Source organism: Dipodomys merriami, unplaced genomic scaffold, assembly GCF_024711535.1.
Source record: "Dipodomys merriami isolate MVZ:Mamm:240054 unplaced genomic scaffold, mDipMer1.0.p SCAF_69, whole genome shotgun sequence".
NCBI lineage: Eukaryota > Metazoa > Chordata > Mammalia > Rodentia > Heteromyidae > Dipodomys > Dipodomys merriami.
In genome coordinates this window covers 5,735,534-5,758,863 of record NW_027206279.1, presented here as the reverse complement: position 1 = coordinate 5,758,863, position 23,330 = coordinate 5,735,534, and the positions used below count along the sequence as shown (strand labels likewise).

Below are 23,330 nucleotides of genomic sequence, written 5' to 3'. Positions count from 1 at the left end.
TCTATCAAACAGATATTCCATACTTTTACAACTATTCCTTTATATTACATATTTAGATATTTCTCTCTTACTAATTCTAATCCCATAGTGCGTATCTCCATATGAATTTTTGTCTGGGATGATAGTATGTGTCATTTGGCTAAATATCATAGGGCAAGTTTTTAGGAGTGGAGTGGGAGGTCCTATGTCTATGGTATATGATAGGGCTGGGTTTTTCAAACTAAGATTAAAGCTCTCAGTAACTGACAAGGACAGAGGACTTAAAATAGCCTCCCTGCCACAGTGGTTAAATTGAACTGGATCTGCATGCACTTGTATACTGGATCCAGTTATAGATGACCCTGACTACAAGCAACAGCTAGGTCTATTTTAAGCCACCTTGCAAAATGGAACAGGTGGTTGTGGAGAATGTTAGAGGTATATTTCCCTCATTTTGATAAATCAAAGAGACAGAATCAGAGATGACCATGTCAGCAAACTAACTGCTGTGAAGTCTCCCTCCCAATATCTAAGTGACCACTTCTTCAGTGAGAAACAAGTATTGAATGCAATTAAAACTGGTTTCCTCTGCCTTTGAGGACAAAATGCACATTTCGGGGCATATTACTCTGTACAATTGAAGTTCTGAGCAATGGCTATTAAAAGGAACACAGTGGCAGATATATCAGAAATTTTTTTTTTTAAAAAGACAGGTGATTGTTTTTGTTTGTTGTTCTTGTTTGCCCATCCTGGGTGCTGTCCCTGAGCTTTTTGCTCAAGGCTACTGCTCTACCACTTGAGCCACAGCGCTACTTCTGGCTTTTTTTGAGTAGTTTATCGAAGATAAGAGTCATACACTTTTCTGCCTGGGCTGGCGTCAAACAGCGACCCTCAGATCTTGGCCTACTGAGTAGCTAGGATTACAGGCGTGAGCCACCGGTACCTGATTAAGACAGAGTTTTTCAGTCTGATTAAACTAGCTATTTCTTATCCTACTGTTTGTTTGTTTAAATTGCACAAAGTTATTTTTTTCCTTTTTAAAATTGGAGTCAGAGCTGGGCACTGGTGGTTCCTGGCTACTCAGGAGGCTGAGATCTGGGAATTACAGTTCAAAGCCAGCCCAGGCAGGAAAGGCTCTGAGATTCTTAATGCCAATAAACCACTAGAAAACCAGAAGTGGCACTGTGGTTCACGTGGTAGAGCACTCACCTTGAGCTGAAAAGTGCAGGGACAGTGCTCAAGCTCAGAGTTCAAGCCCCACAACCGAAAAAAAAAAAATGGAGTCAGGACTAGGGGCATAGTTCAGGCAGTACAGTGCTTGTCTAGTAATTTAAGGTCCTGAGTACAATCCCCAGTACCACTACCACCCCCTAAAAAAATTAAAATACCATAAATTTATCTTTTTAAAACATACAATTCAGTAAGTCTTAAAATACTTTCCATATTGTGCCATCATCACCACTAATTCAAATAGATTCTTATCACTCCTAAAGGAAATGTGTACTATTAGTAATGGTAACTAATGGAGAACAATTCCCTAGTCCCCATCTCTTGGCAGCCAACAACCTACTTCCTGTCTCTAAGAATTTCTCTATTCTTTTTTTTTTTTTTTTTTCTGGGTCCGGTCGTGGGGCCTGAACTGTGGGCCTGGGCGCTGTTCCTCAGCTCTTCAGCTCAAGGCTAGTGCTCTACCATTTGAGCCAGAGCTCCACTTCCGGCTTTTTTCTTATGTGGTGCTGAGGAATCAAACCCCGGGCCTCAGGCATGCAAGGCAAGTGCTCTACCACTGAGCCGTCTTCCCAGCTCCTAATTTCTCTATTCTTGACATTCATTATAAAAAGAATCAACTAATATTATATGTGGCTTTTGGTGTCTGGCTTTATCACTTAGCACGATTTCAAGGTTCTCTGACATTTCCTTACCATACTTTTGTGATCCAGCAAAGAAAGAACGTGAAAGAACGAAGGGTCTCTCCTTCCCTTTAGATCTCTGTGTTAGTCCCTCTGCTGTAGCCATTTGCTGTAAAGTCAATAGGGGAAAATTTTACAGATATGATACAATTATGGCTCTATGCTGACATGCTCAGCACGCTCTCTAACTTGAAAAAAGTAAACAGTAGGTAGAAAGGTGAAACAGAAAATATTAGTTCCATTAAATTATTTTGAGGACAAAATAAAACTACTCTAAATAGCCCTATTAAACGATAGTAACGAGCTGGGCACTGGTGGCTCATACCTGTAATCCTAGCTACTCAGGAGGCTGAGATCTGAGGATCTTGGTTCAAAGCTAGCCTGGGCAGGAAAGTCCGTGAGACTCTTATCTTCAATAAACCACTAGAAAACCGGAAGTGGCGCTGTGGCTCAAGTGGTAGAGCGCTCGCCTTGAGCTGAAGAATGCAGGGACAGTGCTCAAGCCCAGAGTTCAAGCCCCACGACTGACCAAAAAAAAAAAAAAAAAACCCAAAAAACACCTTAAGGCAATTTGCAATAGATTGTTAGAAAATAGCAACAGGATGTTAGAAAAATAAACACTACCTGAAAAGTGCTCTATTAGCCAGCAGTTCCCACTGGAAAATACCAATTGGTAAGAGAACCATAGGCATATAGTCACATTCAAAAAATTCATCAAGTTCATAGAAGGAAAGGGAAAGGAAAGTAAGAGAGTCTTGTATTGGTTTTAACGGAAGGTGCATTTGTCAGAAAAGACACGAAGAAGAAAGCCAGGAGCAGGAGCATAAGGTTGGCGTGACTTAAGTGGTAGAACACCTGCCTAGCAATTGCTAGGCTCTGAGTCCAAACCCTAGTAGCCCAAAATAAAACAAAACAACCCTCAAAAACCAAAAAAGAGAAAAGATACTCAGAGACATGAGCAGTATAGCATAGCTATTAAAAAGCTGTGACTTTCTTTTTTTTTTTTTTTTTTTTTTTTTTTTTGGTCGGTAGTGGGACTTGAACTCTGGGCCTGGGCGCTGTCCCTCAGCTCTTCAGCTCAAGGCGAGCGCTCTACCACTTGAGCTACAGCGCCACTTCCGGTTTTCTGGTGGTTTATTGGAGATAGGAGTCTCACAGTCTCTCCTGCCCGGGCTGGCTTTGAACCGCGATCCTCAGATCTCAGCCTCCTGAGTAGCTAGGATTACAGGCGTGAGCCACCAGCGCCCGGCCTAAAAAGCTGTGACTTTCTGCCTGAAGGTGGGGCACCCAAGTCTAGTTGGCTTCTTTCTGGATGGCTCACCTGATAAAAACCATAGATGTTGTGCAGTTCTCTATGCTCCCAGCCACCATGATGAATGGCATTCTTTTGCATAGTTAGCTCTGGCCCTTTAAAGACTGAGGGCTCATTCATGTCATTCCAAATGAAGAGGATATCCGTAGATTCCTAGGAAGTAAATTGTTTAGGAAAATACTCCCACAGAGATGATATTAATAGGGTGGCAGTCCCCATTCTTCTTTCCTAACCATTTAGTTTTCTTATTTATTCTTCTTATTGGGCAAGGAATTTTATCTGTTTTGTTCACTGGTAAATCCTACAGAAAGTTTCCAATAAGTACTGATTGATGAATGAAAGACTGTCTGTGAAAAATATATTGCCATCAAGTTCAATCTGAGAGGTACCCAAGGATCCCTACCAGAAATATTGCAAATATTCACTAGAAATATTGCAAATAGGGCTGGGAATGTGGCTCAGTGGTAGAGTGCTTGTTTAGCATTCATGAAGCCCTGGGTTCAATTCCTGAGTACCACATCAACAGAAAAAGCTGGATGTGGCGCCATGGTTCAAGTGGTAGAGCACTAGCCTTGAGCTGAAGAGCTCAGAGACAGTACCCAGGCCTAGAGTTAAAGCCCCATGACCAGGGGAAAAAAAAGAAATATTGCAAATATTCACAATTAGATTCTTATCTAATTCTTTTGATTCTTTAATATCTCTAAACAAGGCAAAATTTCTAAACTTCTATGAAAAAGGCTATATGGTTATCAAACATATATGTGCTGGTCCTGGGGCTTGAACTCAGGGCCTGAATGCTATCCCCGAGCTTCTTTTTCTACCAAGTCTAGTGCTCTACCATTTGAGCCACAGCTCAACTTCAGGTTTCCAAATATTTACCTTCACTGTTCTTTATGTAGATAAGGGTTCCAACAAATATGTTCAGCTCCACAGAACACAACATTTCTTCACTCAACTCTGCCATAGGAGCGGTCAAACAGCCATGGACAACAGGAAAGTGGAGGACCACAGTCATATCTGTCCTGAATTGTTGTCTATTCCTGCTTCGAGGTTTTTTTTCCCCCTAGTATACTAATCTACAATGTTCAGAAACTAGTATTTAGTGGTTAAGAGCTGGGCTTGGCAGACAAGCAGACCTGAGCTCAAACCTTAAGTCCATCATTTACTAGTTGGATGACCTTGGCAGGTATTTTCATTCTCCACACCTCAATTGGGATTAGATTTAATTATCGTTTCTTCTTTCAATGGTTAAAAAACAAATGACACAGAACTGCTGTGAACATAGCTCCTATTCAATCTGTACTAGGCATCATTATCATCATCATCAGAATTGGTTGAAAACAGTCCTCCAGATATGGCCTCTTCAGCTTTCTGTGGTTCCTGTAAGATTTTTTTGAACTGTATATTTTGTCTTTTGGACTGATTGAACTCAGTACATTACATAAGATTTTTAAATATAATATGGTTTATAAGATATGCTCATGTTTATCATATCATTTTAAAATAAGTTATAGGGGCTGGGAATATGGCTTAGTGGTAGAGTGCTTGCTTAGCATACATGAAGCCCTGGGTTCAATTCCTCAGTACTACATAAAGAGAAAAAGCTGGAAGTGGTGCTGTGGCTCAAGTGGTAGAGTGCTAGCCTTGAGCAAAAGAAACTCAGGGACAGTGCCCAGGCCCTGAGTTCAAGCCCTAGGACTGGTAAAAAAAAAAAGTTACAGAGTAGTATTTTATATGAAATGTATACAGCAATTTGAAAACACAATAGATAAGAGAGCTTATAATATGCTTTGATATATATATATATGTTAAAATAGAGGGTTAAAAAACAAAACAAAACAGGTGCAGGTGGCTTATACCTATAATCCTGGCTACTCAGGAGGCTGAGATCTGAGGATCATGGTTAGAAGCCAAGCCTAGGTAGGAAAGTCCATGAAACTGTATTTCCAATTAATCACATACACACAAAAAAGGCCAGATGTAGAGCTATGGCTCAAGTGGTAGAGCAATAGCCTTGTGCAAAAAAGCTCAGGGAAGCCAGGCGTCAGTGGCTCACATCTGTAATCCTAGCTACTCAGGAGGCTGAGATCTGAGGATCGTCGTTCAAAGCCAGCCTGGGCAGGAAAGTCTGAGAGACTCTTCTCTCCAATAAACCACTAGAAAACCGGAAGTGGTGCTGTGGCTCAAGTGGTAGAGCACTCACCTTAAGCTGAAGAATATAGGGACAATGCCCAAGCCCAGAGCTCAAGCCCCATGACCAACCAAAAAAAAAAAAAAAGAAAGCTCAAAAGCTCAGGGACAGCACCAAGGCCCTGAGTTCAAGCACCAGGACCAATACAAAAAAAAAAAAAAAAAAAAAGAAGTAAAAACCCCAGAACTTCTATGCATTGTATTTAGTTATGCATATGGTATCTCTCCCAGAACCACCCAGTCTACAACATGCTGGCTACCTCTGCCTTTTCATGAAGGCTTTATATATCAAGTACTACAAAATGAGGCAGAATAGCTCTGTTCTACACTTTTTTTCTTTGCAGTTAATTAGGACTGAGTAAAAGAATGAAAACTAACCTGATAAGCGGAGAAAGCAAAAAGACCTGAATACCACTCTCTGACTTTGGGATTGGTGAAATCCAGATAAGAAGAGAGACCTATAGAGGCAGAAGAGTAGAGAGTATATTAGTGGTCCTTACAGTAAGATGTTGTAAAGAATGTCAGATGTGAAAGCTGAGTAATAACAGGATACCTTACATCAAACACAAGGATAACTGAGAGAGGCATGGTCTGCAAAAGTGAATGAAAGCCAACATAGTGGCACATGCCTATAACCCCAGCTACTTAGGAAACAGAGATAGGAGGATCAAAATTTGATGCCAGCCCAGCAAATTTAAAAGACCTTACATCAAAAAACAAAAAAGTTAAGTAAAATGGCTGGGGTTGTAGCTCAAATTGATAAATTGATATAGCAACTGCCTAGCATGTATAAGACCACAGGTTCGATTCCTCATTGGACCAAAATGTAAGAAGTAGGGGTTAGCCGGGCACTGGTAGTTCACGCCTGTAATCCTAGCTACACAGGAGACTGAGATCTGAGGATCCTAGTTCAAAGCCAGCCCAGGCAGGAAAGTCCGTGAGACTCTTATCTCCAATTAACCACTCAGAAAACCAGAAGGGGCACTGTGGCTCAAATGGTTGAGCGCTAGCCTTGAGCTGCAGAGCCAAGGGACAGTGCCCAGGCCCAGAATTAAAGCCTCACAACTGACAAAAAAAAAAAGAAGTGAGGGACTGGGAATGTGGCTTGTGGTAGAGTGCTTGCCTAGCATGCCTGGGTTCAATTCCTCAGTACCATATACACAGAAAAAGCCAGGAGTGTCGCTGTGGCTCAAGTGGTAGAGCACCAACTTTGAGCAAAAGAAGGTCAGGGACAGTACCCAGGCTCTGAGTTCAAGCCCCAGGCCTGACAAAAAAAAAGTGAGTAAAGGTGGTGCCAGACTCCAGAGTTAACTATCTACACCTTTAGTGCCAGAGGCTCAGGGAATAGCAAGGTATAAGCATTCATATGCCTCCATCAGTGATGGCCTAAGATGGCACAGGTAAAGAAGGCAAGTATCTAGTGACCTGTCAGACTTGAACAGAGAAGCTTATTCAAGTGGCTCAAGGCAAGTAAAGAAAGGCATGAAGTGCAGGGATTTTTTTGCCAGTCCTGGAGCTTGAACTCAAGGCTTGGGTTCTGTCCCTGAGCTTCTTTTGCTTAAGGCTAGTGCTCTACCACTTGAGCCACAGCACCATTTCCAGCTTTTTCTGTGTATGTGATACTGAGGAATCGAACCCAGGGCTTCATACATGTTAGGCCATACTCCCAGCCCATGCATGGATTTATTATCAAGTGATCATTTTCTGTTGTCCTTGAGGTAGTTTTTGTTGTTGTTGTTTTTTAAACCAAGGCTAATAACTTTCAAAAAAAAAATCTATAGTTGCCAGAGGCAGCTAAGGCCACTCACGGAAAGCTAGGAAAACAAAATTATGGGCTAAAAGTACAAAGAACAGTCATATGATTGGGCCGATAGTATACTTATTCTTCTCTCTCATTCCCTACTTCTTATTTCTATTTGCTTATAGAAACAGCATGCCACAAAGCTTTATTTCTATTTATTCATTCATTCAATCACTGATAAAGCTCATTTTATCATGTGTAATGAAAGATGACTAAGGAAATCATGCCATCTGTGTAGGTTGCTTGAAATTGTTGGAGAAGTTGCTCAAAGAGTGAGAGGGTGGCTCAGTGGTAGAGTGCTGGCCTAGCATACATGAAGCCCTGGTTTCAAGTCCTCAGTAACACATACACAAAAAAAGCCAGAAGTGGTGCTGTGGCTCAAGTGGTAGAGTGCTAGCCTTGAGCAAAAGAAGCTCAGGGACAGTGCCCAGGCCCTGAGTTCAAGCCCCAGGATTGGCAAAAAAATAAGTAAGAGTAGAGCACCTGTCTAGCAAGTGTGACGCTCTTGAGTTCACACACAGTAACACACACAGGCGCAAGCGCACATACACACACACACAGGTTTAAAATGTAGTTCCATCTACAAGGAACAAGAATGATAGCCATGTAACCTTCATTAATTGGGAGTGAAGAGGTAGAAATACCAAGTGAACAGGTATAGTAAAATCTTACCAGGCCAGCATACTCCTTCAAAGTCGCCCCCTTCTGGATTCCTCACAAAGAAGCCCTGTTCTTTGGCCTTAGCATACACTGAATAGTCAGGATCAACCTTGATGTGTGGGTCACTAATGACTACAAGCTGTCAGGATACAGGGATTACAAGATCTCGTCAGTTTATACTGTTTGTACCATAATTTTGGGGTTCTAATTTCACTCAGAAACAACTGTCACTCACATTGAAATATTTCAGACACCAGTAAAACTCTATAACTTCATGTGCTTAATTAAAAAATTAGTATCAAAACCAGGCCAATGCTCTTTTGTAACTATTGTTGCCTAACTGTACATGTTCTTACATTGGCATTTATTAAGCTTCTATGCTGGGTGCTAGATTAAGTAAGCAGGATTCCTGCTTCCTAAATATTTAGAGGATAAGCTGACATTAATCAAAGCAAACATAAACACAAGAAAATATGTTAAAAATAAGTGAAACTCCAAACCCAGTCTTACTGAAATATTTAGGAAGGAGGTGTGAGAAAAAAAGCTCCTCACCTCTCCTTTCTAATACCATCTTTTCATCATTCAGGAAGTGGCACTGTGGCTCAAGTGGTAGAGCACTAGCCTTGATCTGAAGTGCTGAGGGACAGAGCCAAAGTTCAAGCCCCACGACTGATTAAAAACAAAACCTATCATTCATTTTCTGTTCACATTTGAAGGCACGATTTTTCTGGCCATTTTTATCAGATAGTCTTTCCTTCACTAATGTCCCAAGGCAAATTTAAAACAATTTTAAAAAGCTTTATCACCAAAAGCTTCAAAAATGTTGGCAAAGATTACCTTACGTTTTTTGTTTCTGAGTAGCTCTTGCATCCTTTTGGGGGCTGGGAATCTTTTCTTGTCCCAGGTGAAATACCGCTTGCCCTCAGTATGCTCAATGTCCAGCCACATGACATCATAAGGAATGTCATGCTCATCAAATCCTGCATCCACTGCCTTTACATCCTGCTCATCTTCATAGTTCCAACGACACTGGTGGTACCCCAAAGAGAAGAGAGGGGGCATGGCTTGTGTGCCTTAAAGAGGGAAATTACAGCTGTGTGAATTACCATCACAAAAACTAGTTTTAAAAGATTTTTGTTTTTGTTGATTTTGGGGCTTGAACTCAGGAACTGGGCACTCTTCCTGAGCTTTTTTGTGCTCAAGGCTAGTGCTCTACCACTTAAGCCACAGCACCACTTCTAGTTTTTGAGTGGTTAATTGGAGAGTCTCACAGAGACTTTCCTGCCCTAGCTGATTTTGAACTGTGATCCTTAGATCTCAGCCTCCTGAGTAGCTAGGACTACAACAGGCTTGAGCCACCAGTGCCCAACAAAAGGTTTGTGTGTGTATTTTCTATGTATAAGGTCATATCACCTGAAAGTATGACCTTCACATTATCTTCCTTTCCAATTTATATTGTTATTTTTTTTTTCTGGTCCTGGGCTCCATACCTGAACTTCTTTTGCTCAAGGCTAGTGCTCTATCACTTGAGCCACAGTGCCACTTCTGGCTTTTTCTGAGTAGTCTGTTGGAGGTAAGAGTCTCATGAACTTTCCTACCTGGGCTAGTTTCAAACTGGGAACCTCAGATCTCAGCCTCCTGAGTAGGTAGGATTAGAGGCATAAGCCACTAATACTCAGCTGTTATTTCTTTTTCTTACTAATTGGTCTGATTAAAACTTCTGACACAATGTTGAATAGTAGTGGTAAAAGTAGGTAGGTTTGTCTTATTTCTAATATTAGTGAAGGCTGCAGGATTTTAAAAACAAAATGCTTTATTGCTAAAGGTGGTAGAATATTTAGGTTGGGGTATTAGTCATTTGGGCTAAGGGCATATAATATACAAGGGAGGCAGATAGCAAGTATCAGGGATTAGGGAACAGAGTTCTAGACCCAGTGTAATGTTTAGCTGAGTTATTGTGATGAGGATGGAAGGAGAAATGCTTGCTACCTACTGTGCTTAGAGGTAAGCTCTCTAAATATCTACATATGTGCAATAAATGTTAATTTACCATGATGATGCATGAGGCAGAGAAAACATAATGGAATTAGGAAGTGACACTTCTACATGCAAGTACCTGTAAGATATGAGTACTGCTTGAAGACATCAAAAGGTGTCGGTCCTGTCAAAAGGAAAACATCAATGATTCCACTTTCTGACATCCAGCGCACGTCTGTTCGAGGTCTGACCTTTTGTTTAGCAGCAGCTGGGCCCAACTGGGTAAATGTGTACTGAAAAAGGAATGGAATGAAAAATTTGAGAAAATTTGCCCCACAGCACCTGATCATACGTGTTTGTTCCTTTAGTAGACGATACTGATTGTCACTGAATCCAGTATAAAACTCTAGTGGCAGAGAAATGCCACTACAAAAAAAACAAGAGCCATGACTATAATGCAATGATTTTATTTCTTCTGTAAGTATGACATGCAGCCATGATCCATGGCTCACCTCTACTGCAGGCTCTGTGCTGATCTCCACTAGTGTTTCAGAAGCATTCAGCCAGAAAATACCTATAGTCCTGCCCAGTTTATGTGCCAGCAGATATGGCACTGAGCCATAAATTCCTGTTTTGCTGTGTATTTGATATCCATAGATGTCCAGATTATAAAGACGATAAGCATCTCCATCCCTGAAACACAAACAGAATTAGGATCAATCACCATCACATTTGTACTATTAATAAATCAATAAAACAGCTCCAATCTCCCCTGTAAACAATTAGGGTTCAAATATCTTCCAAAACTCAGCTCTTAGCACTTCCCTAAATCTTTACTGGCCCAATCTTTGCAAATGATCCTAAGTTTGAATTGCTTTGGCACCTTAGATGCCTTTCCTCAGTGTCTCTTATAATGGAAGGACTATGGTCTGTGAATCAGCCAAATGGCAGGTGCAGGCTAAGCCTCCAAGGTTGATTCTGTGAGTCCTTCTCTGCAGCTAAAGCAAAAGAAAAATGCCCCACAGAGCTGAGTAAGATCAGAAACTGAACTGGGGTGGCGACAGAGCTAGGATTAGTATGAGTGCCAGTTTCTGGTGAACGTGTCAATATGCTCACCTGCCAGATAAACAGCACTTGAACCTGTCAACCTGGATCAGCCCCTGCTTCTCTTCAGTATTGATTGCCCTTAGTCTGATGCTTTTGGCCATCTAAATGTCAGGAGTGTTAGTCTGAAATGATCTCCCTGGGGGAATAGCAAAGGAACAGGAGATATCATGCTTTTCCATTGTCTGCTTAGGGTAAACCAGGTCAGTCATTTTTTTGGTGTATTCTCTTGAGAATCCACAAAAAGGCCCCCGAGAGGTGAAAGTGAAATCCATGGATAAAGATCTCTCCCTGCTTTACCCACATAGTTCTGTATTCTTCCTTTTTCTACATTTCCAAATTCAGTTTTATAGTTTTCATGTTTTTTTTTTTTTTACACAAAAAAGTTATGCTCCTTCAAGGAAGGTTCTTAAAACTCCGCAAACAAGCCAGGAGCTGGTGGCTCACACCTGTAATCCTACCTATTCAGGAGGATGAGATCTGAGAATCACAGTTCAAAGCCAATCTGGGCAAGAAAGTCTGTGAGACTTTTATTTCCAATTAACCACAAGAAAACTGAAAGTGTACTATGGCTCAAAGTGGTAGAGCACTACCTTGAGCAAAAAGAACTCAGGGACAGCGCCCAGGTCCTCATGACTGACAAATCAAAAATAACAGTAATTTTTATTTTTATTTACCTAGTATTATTTGAACTTAGGGCTTTGTGCTTGTTAGGCAGTCATTCTATCACTTGAGCCATCCCTCCAGCCCACTAACTTAGTATTTTTTGTTTTGTTTTGTTTTTTGGGTCCGGTCTTGGAGCCTGAACTCTGGGCCTGGGCACTATCCCTCAGCTCTTCAGCTCAAGGCTAGCGCTCTACCACCTGAGCCACAGCGCCACTTCCGGCTCTTTTCTTTTTTCTTATATTGTGCTGAGGAATCAAACCCAGGGCCTCAGGCATGCAAGGCAAGCGCTCTACCACTGAGCCACCTTCCCAGCCCTTACTTAGTATTTTTAAGTCGGTGTGATTCTGCATGTTGCGGAATTCCATAAAGATGTTCAAATCCATGCAAGGAGAAATCCAAACCAATGGAGGTAGGACCTGTAGAGACCAGGACAGTGACTGAGTTTTGCTTCTTAGTAGGACAATCAATTAAGGAAATTCAGTTCATTAAATTATAGCTAGATGACCAGACCAAAAAGGAGTAGAAAGCCCTTAGCTTGCTCCAGTCAATTAGCAAATACTGTAAACTGATTCTGTGAGGTACTATGTTCAGGTATTGCTGGGATACAGAAATGTATGTATAATGCAAATCTTTAGTGACTTATTAGTTACATAGTCTTTGCTACGTGCTATAGTATTGTTGTTGTTTTGTCCTGAGGCTTGAACTCAGGGCTTGAGCACTGTCCCTGAGCCTCTGTGCTCTTCAAGCCACAGTACCACTTCTACCTTTTTCTGAGTAGTTTATTGGGGATAAGAGTCTCATGGACCTTTGTTCCTGGACTGGCTTTGAACTGTGATCCTCTTATCTCAGCCTTCTGAATAGCTAGGATTACAGGCTTGAACTACCGAAAGCCAACTTGTACTACAGTTCTTTTGTCCACTTTCATACAAATCTCTTTACTATCTATAGATAGTACTAAATGTTGCTAGAACAGGGCTTCCTCAAGGAGTCAGAGAAGCTTTATTATGCCAAAGGCATGGAAGAAGAAAGAAAAAATGTTTTTCTAATCACACGAGCACCACATATCTGAATGAGATAAACTCTATCCCCAGTCTGCAAATCCATCATTAAATATCGTGAAAAATGTCAGATGGACTAGTGACACCCATATGAATGACAAAAGGCTGAGGACTTCACAACTGATGAAGTCTAGAACTTGGTTCTTTATCACTTAATTCTCATAAAAACAAATGCAAGCTGGGCACTGGTGGCTCACACCTGTAATCCTAGCTACTCAGGAGGCTGAGATCTGAGGATTGTGGTTCAAAGACAGCCCGGGCAGGAAAGGCTGAGACACTTTTTTTTTTTTTTTGTCAGTCATGGAGCTTGAACTCTGGGCTTGGGCGCTGTCCTAGTGCTCTTCATCTCAAGGCGATTGCTCTACTGGTTAAGCCATAGCACCACTTCCCGTTTTCTAGCAGTTTATTGGAGATAAGAGTCTCCCGAACTTTCCAAGACTCTTATCTCTAATAAACCACTCAGAAAACTGGAAGTGGTGCTATAGCTCAAGTGGTAGAGCACTAGCCTTGAGCTGAAGAGCTGAGGGACAGCTCCCAGGCCCAGAGTTCAAGCACCACGACTGACAAAAATAAATAAATAAATAATTTAAAAATGCAGAATTTCTGTCTCCTCTACTGGACAGTGAAGCAGGGTAATGACCTCAGCCCTTCTGTGAGAATGTAAGTTCCATGTGGCCTGTGCTCTTGACACTGCTCCCTAAAGACAGAGTTGCTTCACTGCAAGGACAAGAAACCCAAATCAGATTTCTGTTCACTTAACTGAAGTCATTTGTTTTAGGTTGCCAAAGCTCAGGTGATTTTTTCTTTGTCTGTCTGTCTGTCTGTCTATCCTAGAGCTAGGAATATCTATCTATCTATCTATCTATCTATCTATCTATCTATCTATCTATCTATCTATCTATCTATCCATCCATCTAGCTATCCTATTAGAGCTAGGAATGAAACCCAGGGTCTCATATAAAGTAGGTACTCTACCATTGAGCTAAAGTGCAAATCTCCAAGAGACTTTTAGATAGATTTTGCAATTTTGCAATAATTTGTTGTAATACCATATCATTATTGGCTCTGACATTTACCATTAGCTTTGACATCTATAAAATTTCCAAATTTCTCTTCCCATAGGCCTAGATCCTCTTGACTTTCCTGTCAAAACAAAAAGAAGAGTAAAATGAGTTTATAAATTGCAACAAAAGTACAGTAGCAAATCTTATTTAGGATTTTTTGTTTTGTTTTGTTTTTGGTCAGTCATGGGGCTTGAACTCTGGGCTTGAGCACTGCCCCTCAGCTCTTTGGCTCAAGGCTAGCGCTCTACTACTTGAGCTACAGTGCCACTTTCGGGGTTTTTTTCTGGTGGTTTATTGGAGATAAGAGTTTCACAGACTTTCCTGCCCAGGCTGGCTTTGAGCCTCAATCCTCAGATCTCAGCCTCCTGAGTAGCTAGGATTACAGGTGTGAGCCACCAGCACCCAGCCCCTGTGAGACTCTTACCTCCAATAAAGCACTAGAAAACCAGAGGTGGTGCTATGGCTTAAGTGATAGAGTGCTTGCCTTGAGCTGAAGAGTGCTGGGACAGTGCCCAAGACCAGAGGAACTCAAGCCCCACTACTGACAAAAACAAAAACAAAATGAACTCAAAAAGGTTAGCATTAGAAGTCATGCTGCAGATAATGGGGGAACTTGGATTTGCTCAATGATGAAGCACCAACCCCTTGAATAGTGCCTGGCATACAGGAGGTCCTCAACAAATACTTGTTAAGTAAAATAATTATGATATTCTCTAAAGAATGTTATTGTCTGAATCCCTAGCTAGGTCACTCACCTCCATTGTTATTCTTTTCTTCAGCTAAAAGAAATAGAAATATCCAGTGTATTTATATAAAGTTCTCCCCTCTTGCTCCCTTTGTTTCTTTTTCTCTCTCTCTTTTTGTGCTGATACGAGTTTGAACTCACTCAGTCACAGATGGCACTCTATGACTCAAACCACACTTCCAGCCTGGCTTTGCTAGAGATCGAGTCTGATCTTTTCTGACTGGGCTGACTTTGAACAGCATTCCTCTAGGTCCTAACCTCCTGAGTAGTTCTAATCCCTTGTTTTGACTGGTTAATTATACTAATATATTACACTAATACTAATATTATTTCCTTCAGAAGAGCTTTCCAATACCCTGTCTTAGTCAGGTCCTTGTATTCTCTCTCTCTCTTTTTAAATTTATTTATTGTCAAAATACCGTACAGAGGGGTTACAATTACATGGGCAAGGTAATGAGTACATTTCTTATCAAGCATTGTTGCCTCCTCCTTTGTTTCCTCTTCCCATCCCTTCCCTGCACCCCCTCCCCCCAAGTTGTAAAGTTTGTTTTTCAACATAACGTCTTGTATGTCTCATTGTTGCAATGGGTCCACCTGTATCCCTATTTAAACAATTTTTTTTCCCTTCCCCTCCACAAAGTATACCAATATCAAATACAGTGACAACAGGGGTTATACCATGGGGGAGAGTCTTATATTCTCTTATAGCAAATTTCTCAGGCTTCTGAATATTTAGTCAGTGTCAGTCTTTTCTAGGAGATTCTGTTTCCATGAGGATAGGTCTGGGATTTATTTATGAATGAACAAGTGAGTGAAAGAGCCAACAATTTGGTAAAGTGAGCAAAAAAGATAGGTATTCCATGAAAAATCCATTCCATGCTATGTGTGGTGAAGATGATAGAGGTCATTTGCTCAACCTAGATTACCTGAGAGGTGTCAGCGGGTACCTGCTCCTCTTTTTCAGTGGTAGCTCTGTTGGAACATAAGTAAAGTTGTGTGATTTGATGGGCCGGACAGGATTCTTCTGAATAACAGATATTCTCATTTCTGCTTTTAAGAGTTCATAAATCATATCCTTTAATTTAGTAAATATAAAACCATTATAAAAATAAGTAAGTTGATAGAATTAAACACTAATGATGAACACTAAACGAACAGTTTCTTATACTGATATGGATGTATCTGGATTTCCTTATTAAACCTTTAAAAGAACCTTTATCAATTTTTAAAATTATAAATGTAATGAATCAGGTGTGATGATGTATACCTGTAGTCTCAGCACTCAGTAGGAGTATACAAAAGGATAAAGATTTTGAGGGTCAGTCTGGGCTACAGAACAAGGCTAAATTGTCTCAAAACACAAATTAAAAAACACACAGACCAATGTAACATATGTTTGCAATATTTTAGCAAAGCAAAGTTATATTATATAAAACAAAGTTTTTCTTACTCATTTTTTTTTGGGGGGGCCCGTCCTGGGGCCTGAACTCTGGGCCTAGGCACTGTCCCTCAGCTCTTCAACTCAAGGCTAGTGCCATAGTGCCACTTTCGGCTTTTTTCTGCTTATATGGTGCTGAGGAATCAAACCCAAGGGCTCATGCATGCAAGGCAAGCATTCTACCACTGAACCACCTTCCCAGCCCTCTACTCATTGTTACTCTAGTACATATTAGCAGCACAATCTAGTCTTCCAGAAAGATTATGAAATTTATCTTTCTGTTCATACTTGAATGAGTGCTTATCTTCTCACACTCTTTTTTTGCTTGTTTGTTTGTTTTAACAGTACTCTGGTTTGAACTTAGGGCCTCATGTTTGTTAGGCAGGCACTCTACCATTGAGCCATACCTTCAGCCCTTTTTTGTACAGGTTATTTTGATTTTTTTTTTGTTTATTTTTTTTGGTCGGGTCATGGGGCCTGAACTCTGGGATTGGGTGCTGTCCCTCAGCTCTTCAGCTCAAGGCTAGCGCTCTACCACTTGAGCCACAGTGCTACTTCCGGCTTTTTTCTTATGTGGTGCTGAGGAATTGAACCCAGGGCCTCAGGCATGCAAGGCAAGCGCTCTACCCCTGAGCCACCTTCCCAGCCCCTGTACAGGTTATTTTGAGATAGGGTTTTGTCAGTCTCCCCACCTCCAGTTCTGTACCAGGACTGTGATCTGCCTAGTTTTGGCAGATTACAGATATGTGCCATCATGCCCAGCTTCTTCCTCTGAGCTGTGATCTTGCACACTTTTCTGCCTGAGCTAGCCTGGAACTGTTCATGTTCCTCCTGTTCTCAGCCTCCCAAGTAGCTGGGTATGAGTCACAGTGCCCAGCTCCCTCCACATTCTTTTTTTTTTTTTTTTTTGTCGGTCGTGGGACTTGAACTCTGGGCCTGGGCGCTGTCCCTCAGCTCTTCAGCTCAAGGCGAGCGCTCTACCACTTGAGCTACAGCACCACTTCCGGTTTTCTGGTGTTTATTGGAGATAGGAGTCTCAAGGTCTCTCCTGCCCGGGCTGGCTTTGAACCGTGATCCTCAGATCTCAGCCTACTGGGTAGCTAGGATAGGCGTGAGCCACCAGCGCCCGGCTCCCTCCACATTCTTAACAACACTGGACTTTATCAATTCTGTTCAGTCTTTGCTATTCTAAAATTTTACAAATGATAATACATTTCAATTTGTATTTCTTTTTTTTTAGTTTTTTTTTAATTGTGAAAATACCATATGGAAGGGTTACAATTACAGGAGCAAGGTAATGAGTACATTTCTTATCAAGAATTGTTGCCTCCTCCTTTGTTTCTCCTTACCATCCCTGCCCTCCCATATCCTCTCCCCTTCTCACTGCCCCCCCCACCTAAGTTCAATTTATATTTCTATGGTCATTAATGATACAAACTACCTTTTCATATATTTAATAGCACTTCTATTTCTTCCACTGTGAACTGTTTATATGAATTACTTATTCATATTCATTTCACAATAATTTTTATCTTCCGAGTAAAATGTAGCATGCACATAAAAATGAGCAAGAGGGGCTGGGAAGGTGGCACAGTGGTAGAATGCCTGCCTTGCATGCCATGATGCCCTGGGTTCGATTCCTCAGCACCACATAAGCAGAAAGAAACAAGAAGTGGTGCTGTGGCTCAAGTGGTAGAGCACTAGCCTTGAGCTGAAGAGCTGAGGGACAGCACCCATGCTCAGAGTTCAAGCCCCATGACCGACAAAAATAAAAAATAAAAATAAAAATAAAAAAGGAGAGCCCAGCTAGGTGCCAGTGGCTCACTCCTGTAATCCCAGCTACTCAAGAGGCTGAAATCTGAGGATCACACTTTGAAGCCAGCCAGGACAGAAAAAGTCTGCAAGACTTTTATCTCCAATAAACTAGTCAAAAAAAAAAAAAAAGCCGCAAGTGGCACTGTGGTTTAAGTGGTTGAGCACTAGTCTTTAGCAAAAGAAGCTTAGCTCAGAGACAGTTCACAGACCCTGAGTTCAAGCCCCAGAACTGGCAATAAATAAATAAATACATAAATAAAAAGAAAGCAGAGCCCAAAGCTCAAGTCCCAATACTTGAAAAGAAAAAGAATACTACTAAACAACTATGAATATACCATTGAACATAAGCAATCAAAATAACTTATTTGAAGGCTCTATGTACCTTTCTACCACTTGAGCCACAGTACCATTTCCAGCTTTTTCTGTTAATGTGGTACTGAGGAATTGAACCCAGGAGGACTTCATGCATGCTAGGCAAGCACTCTACCACTAAGCCACATTTTCAGCCCTAGCAGTAACCACTTTATGAAACTGGTAAGACAAGGTCTCACCATGAAGTCCAGGTTGACTTGGAACTCATAATCTGCCTGCCTCTGACTCTTCAAGTGTTGGCATTATAAGTGTGTATTATCATACCCAACTCAGAAAACCAATTTTGTGTTTTTATATTTTTGAGGCAGGGTCCCACTATGTTGCCCAGGTGGCCTAGGTTAGCCTCAAATTGATACACCCTGTGTATGTCTACTGAATGTTGCTTTACAAGTAGACACTACCACATCTGGCTACAGGAAAACCATTTTCTAAAATGATTTGTTATGATTTCAGACAAATGGTATTTTCAGTTTGTTAATGCATCATGCAAAATACCTTTGTTTGTGAGGAATCTGTAGGTGCTCAAAATATAACTGGCCTAGGGAATTTATGCTGATCACAACTTCTTTCTCAGATAGCAACTCTATCTTGAATGGATTTGCTATGATCTGACACTTCAGATCTCTTTCTCCACCTTCCAATATCAGGCTGCCTGTATCCCCAGAGCATGAGATCAGCCTAGAAAAGGAATCAGAAAAGAAAAATAAGTTGCTACAGTTTAACAGACTTTGATGTGATTTCTAATTCAATGCAATTCATTTGCAAATTGGTCTTTATGTGAAAAAACATAGCTTAGCCAGTAGAGAGCCATCATTGAAAGCATGGCTTTGATGACATAGAACCAGGAATGAACATAATTACCATATACTTTATAACTCTGGATAACAATGTTACCACTGGGTACCAGCTGGTCACACCTATAATCCTAGCTACTCAGGGCTGTGATCTAAGATCAGGGTTTGAAGCCAGCCCAGGAAGAAAAGTTCACATGAGATTTTTTTTTTAAATTTTCACACCACTTGTGGCTTTTTCTGTTTATGTGGTACTCAGGAATACAGCTTAGGGCTTCATGCACACTAGGCAAGCATTCTACCACTAAGCTACATTCCCAGCTCCCGAGACTCTTATCTCCAATTAAAAAAAACAGAAAGGGGCTGGGAAGGTGGCTCAGTGGTAGAGCACTTGCCTTGCATGCATGAGGCCCTGGGTTCGATTCCTCAGTACCACAAAAGCAAAAAGAAAAAAGCCAGAAGTGGCGCTGTGGCTCAAGTGGTAGAGCGCTAGCCTTGAGCTGAACAGCTGAAGGACAGCGCCCAGGCCCAGAGTTCAGGCCTCATGACCGGACCCCCAAAAAAAAAACAAAAACAAAAAAACAAAACAAAAAAAACCCCAGAAAACTTGAAATGGCGCTGTGGCTCAAGTGGTAGAGTGCTAGCCCTGAGCTGAAGAGCTGAGGGACAGCATTAAGGCTCAGAGTTCAAGCCCATGCCAGAGAAAAAAAAATACAATAACAGATTGGGTCCACAGGGAGATGGAACCAGGTCAATTTTCATTTATCTTTATCATCTTACTCCTATCAGTATCATATTACTCCTATCAGTCTCCAGTATGACAGGTAGACAGTTGGCTACAGATGGCTAAGAACCTTAGGAATTATATAAGTTCAGAGCTAGCACTTAAACACTCAAATATCTAGGTATCTTCCTTTCTTCAGTGATCAAGTGGTACAGCACTAGCCTTGAGCAAAAAAAGTTCAGGAACTGTACCTAGGCCCTGAGATCAAGCCCTAGGACAGACGGATGGACAGACAGAAAGACAGACAAACACACACACACACACACACACACACACACACACACACACACACACACACACACACACACACACACACACACACACACACACACACACACACACACACACACACACACACACACACACACACACACACACACAGAATGCTTTAGTCCCTAAAGATTTTTTTCCACTGAGGCACTGATTAATAATTTATCTCTGGCTAAGCAAAATTGCATGCTAGACTTCTGAGAATATCCTTAATTAAAACTGAATTAGTCTAACTATATAAGTTACTATAAGCAAGGGAGTTTCACTAGTGTAAACAGGTCTCTTGAGCTCTGCAGCTAATCTGGGTGAGTAAATTAAGTAACTTTCCTTCTACTTGCTTCCAAAGTCTGGCTAATAGCTGTTCTTGTTGCAAAGAAAGAGAGTAGAGCCAAAGTTTTGCCTCTCTGCTGATGAGTCAAATAGTGAATGAAGAAAACAAAAATAGGGGCTGGGAAGGTGGCTCAGTGGTAGAGTGCTTGCCTTGCATTCATGAGGCCCTGGGTTCAATTCCTCAGCACCATATAAGCAGAAAAAGCCACAAGTAGCACTGTGGCTCAAGTGGTAGAGCCTTGAGCTGAAGAGCTGAGGGACAGCACCCAGGCCCAGAGTTCAGGCCCCATGACCAACAAAAAAAAAAAAAAAAAAAAAAGAGAGAGAGAGAAAAAACAAAAATAAATAAAAGAGAAAACTGACAAACTTTCCCCAAATAACTGAATATCAACTCTGCAAAGGATTATAGTTGTGAACACACACACAAAAGATAGGAGGTGTCTACTCAAGGTATGATTAAAAACAACTAACTTGAGTGTGTACCTAACATACCTTGCTCTTTGTCTTACCTTACAGTGTTTAGCTTGCTGGTAAGGACATCAGGAACTTCGTATCTCGGTTTCAGTGGAGTCTCTTCATTGATTTTAAGCCTGAAAATGTTTCTCTCTATACCATAAACTTCAGCCAGGAGAGGAATCTGGGAACAGATATGTGAGATTAGCTTCAATAGGTTACCCCAGGATGACCTATTGTAAGGGCCAAATTAAAATAATTAGAAAAATGTCTATTTAAATTCATATAGGCCAAGCAAACTGGAGAACAAGGGCAATAACAAAAAGAGAAAAACTCCCCAAATTAACATGTATTTGCTCAGGTATATGTTTGTTTTAAGAATTATCAATTAGGAAGTGGCGCTGTAGCTCAAGTGGTAGAGCGCTCGCCTTGAGCTGAAGAGCTGAGGGACAGCGCCCAGGCCCAGAGTTCAAGCCCCACGACCGACAAAAAAAAAAAAAAAAAAAAAAAAGAATTATCAATTATTGGGGCTGGGAAGGTGGCTCAGTGGTAGAGCGCTTGCCTTGCATGCCTGAGGCCCTGGGTTCAATTCTTCAGCACCACATAAGCAGAAAAAGCCAGAAGTGGTGCTGTGGCTCAAGTGGTAGAGAGCTAGCCTTAAGCTGAAGAGCTGAGGGACAGCGCCCAGGCCCAGAGTTCAAGCCCAGGACTGAACCAAAAAAAAAAAAAAAAAAAAAGAATTATCAATTACTGGAAGAGAGTGAAGGAAGGAATGACAGTGTCCAAAAAGAAATGTACTCTTAGCCGGGCGCCGGTGGCTCACATCTGTAATCCTAGCTACTGAGGAGGCTGAGATCTAAGGATCACGGTTCAAAGCCAGCCCGGGCAAGGAAAGTCTATGAGACTCTTATCTCCAATAAACCACTAGAAACCCAGAAGTGGCGCTGTGGCTCAAGCGGTAGCGCGCTCGCCTTGATCTGAAGAGATGAGGGACAGTGCCCAAGCCCAGAGTTCAAGCCCCACGACTGACCAAAAAAAAAAAAAAAAAAGAAAAGAAATGTACTCTTTACCTGATGTCTGTAACTGTAACCTCTCTGAACTTCATCTTTATAAATAATAAAAACATTTTAAAAAGAAATACCAGTTAATTCATATTGGTCCTAGAGGCCCTAGAAGCTTAGGATGACTTTAAAAGACAGAAAGGAGGGGCTGGGAAGATGGCTCAGTGGTAGAGCACTTGCCTTGCATGCATGAGGCCCTGGGTTCGATTCCTCAGCACCACATAAGCAAAAAGAAAAAAGCTGGACGTGGCGCTGTTGCTCAAGTGATAGAGCGCTAGCCTTGAGCTGAAGAGCTGAGGGACAGCGCCCAGGTCCAGAGTTCAGGCCCCACAACCGGACCAAAAACAAAAAATAAAAAAATAAAATAAAAGACAGAAAGGATCAGGAAGTGAATGTCAAGCTAAAGCTTCCAGTACGATGTGCACTGTTACACTTCCTGGAATGATCCATAGCATTTCCTCTGAGATCCTTATTTGTAGTACAGCCTAAAGTAGTATATGACTTGACAGGAGAAAAAGTACTTCAGATACACCCCTCAAATCTTCTCAGTACATAGCATCTGTGGTGATCTACTGGAGAAATAGCCTAGGATATAGAATATTTGTGACTTAGGTTTTCTGCCAAATAGTCACTTTACTTGATCCCTCTCTGTCTGAATTTTGAGGTTTAGAACGTTGCTCAGGTTGCACAACCAACTCTATGCCATGTAATAGTGCTAGAAAGTACATAAGTATTCAGTAGAGTCTGACACGTACAGGAAATATAATTTGGCTGTGTGACTTTGGGCAAGTGACTTTCGAGACCATTTTCCTTATCTAATAATTTGGGACAATACAATGTACCTTTTAAACATCTTTTTCTCCATAGTAAACAAAAAGCAACTTTATTAGGATGCTGAAAATGACTGAAGCAAGTTGAAACAATTGGATTGTAGAGGACCTGACATTTTCCTTTAAAATATTCTCCAAAGCTGGAGGCTCTTGTTTACATGGGTTTCATCCTTTCTTCAGACTCTACTATCAGCCTGGAGGTGAGGAGGTCCATGATTTAATTTGCCCCACCATTCCTAAGCTCCAGATAAGGCCAGTTCTTTAGATCGGCAAGGTGTTATTTCTGGTTAACAACCCCTATTACTGGAGGCTTTTGGAATCCCCAGGATAGATTACCAAATGCTGAGGCATTATTGCAATAATGGAACTATATGGTGGGTCTTATTTCATTGTCCTAGAAAACTCCTTTGAGGGCTGGGAAGGTGGCTCAGTGGTAGAGCTCTTGGCTTGCATGCATGAGGCCCTGGGTTCGATTCCCCAGCACCACATAAGCAAAAAGAAAAAAGGCGGAAGTGGCGCTGTGGCTCAAGTGGTAGAGCGCTAGCCTTGAGCTGAGGAGCTGAGGGACAGCACCCAGGCCCAGAGTTCAGGCCCCACAACCGGACCCAAAAAAAAAAAAAGAAAACTCCTTTGAGCTGAACCACATTACAAGAACATTGCCCAGTTTTCTGTGTGTTCAGATGCCTCAATCCAGGAGCAGTGGAAAATGAGCTTTTTAGG

General features: G+C 41.4%; 1 protein-coding gene across 8 annotated transcripts in view; it reads right to left on the bottom strand.

Annotated features, from left to right (window-relative positions):
* Window positions 1-23,330, bottom strand: part of Ganc (glucosidase alpha, neutral C) — a 48,979-nt gene that overhangs the window by 18,209 nt on the left and 7,440 nt on the right. For all 8 annotated transcript variants that reach the window (XM_070005884.1, XM_070005883.1, XM_070005878.1 and 5 more), the window contains 12 exons: window positions 20,776-20,903; window positions 18,587-18,769; window positions 15,393-15,438; window positions 13,734-13,800; window positions 11,919-12,015; window positions 10,342-10,522; window positions 9,969-10,122; window positions 8,690-8,925; window positions 7,865-7,991; window positions 5,770-5,849; window positions 3,211-3,354; window positions 1,902-1,998 (listed from right to left, as the gene is read on the bottom strand). In XM_070005884.1, the coding sequence (XP_069861985.1) occupies window positions 1,902-1,998; window positions 3,211-3,354; window positions 5,770-5,849; window positions 7,865-7,991; window positions 8,690-8,925; window positions 9,969-10,122; window positions 10,342-10,522; window positions 11,919-12,015; window positions 13,734-13,800; window positions 15,393-15,438; window positions 18,587-18,769; window positions 20,776-20,903 (1,540 nt within the window). The remainder of the gene's footprint in view (window positions 1-1,901; window positions 1,999-3,210; window positions 3,355-5,769; window positions 5,850-7,864; window positions 7,992-8,689; window positions 8,926-9,968; window positions 10,123-10,341; window positions 10,523-11,918; window positions 12,016-13,733; window positions 13,801-15,392; window positions 15,439-18,586; window positions 18,770-20,775; window positions 20,904-23,330) is intronic.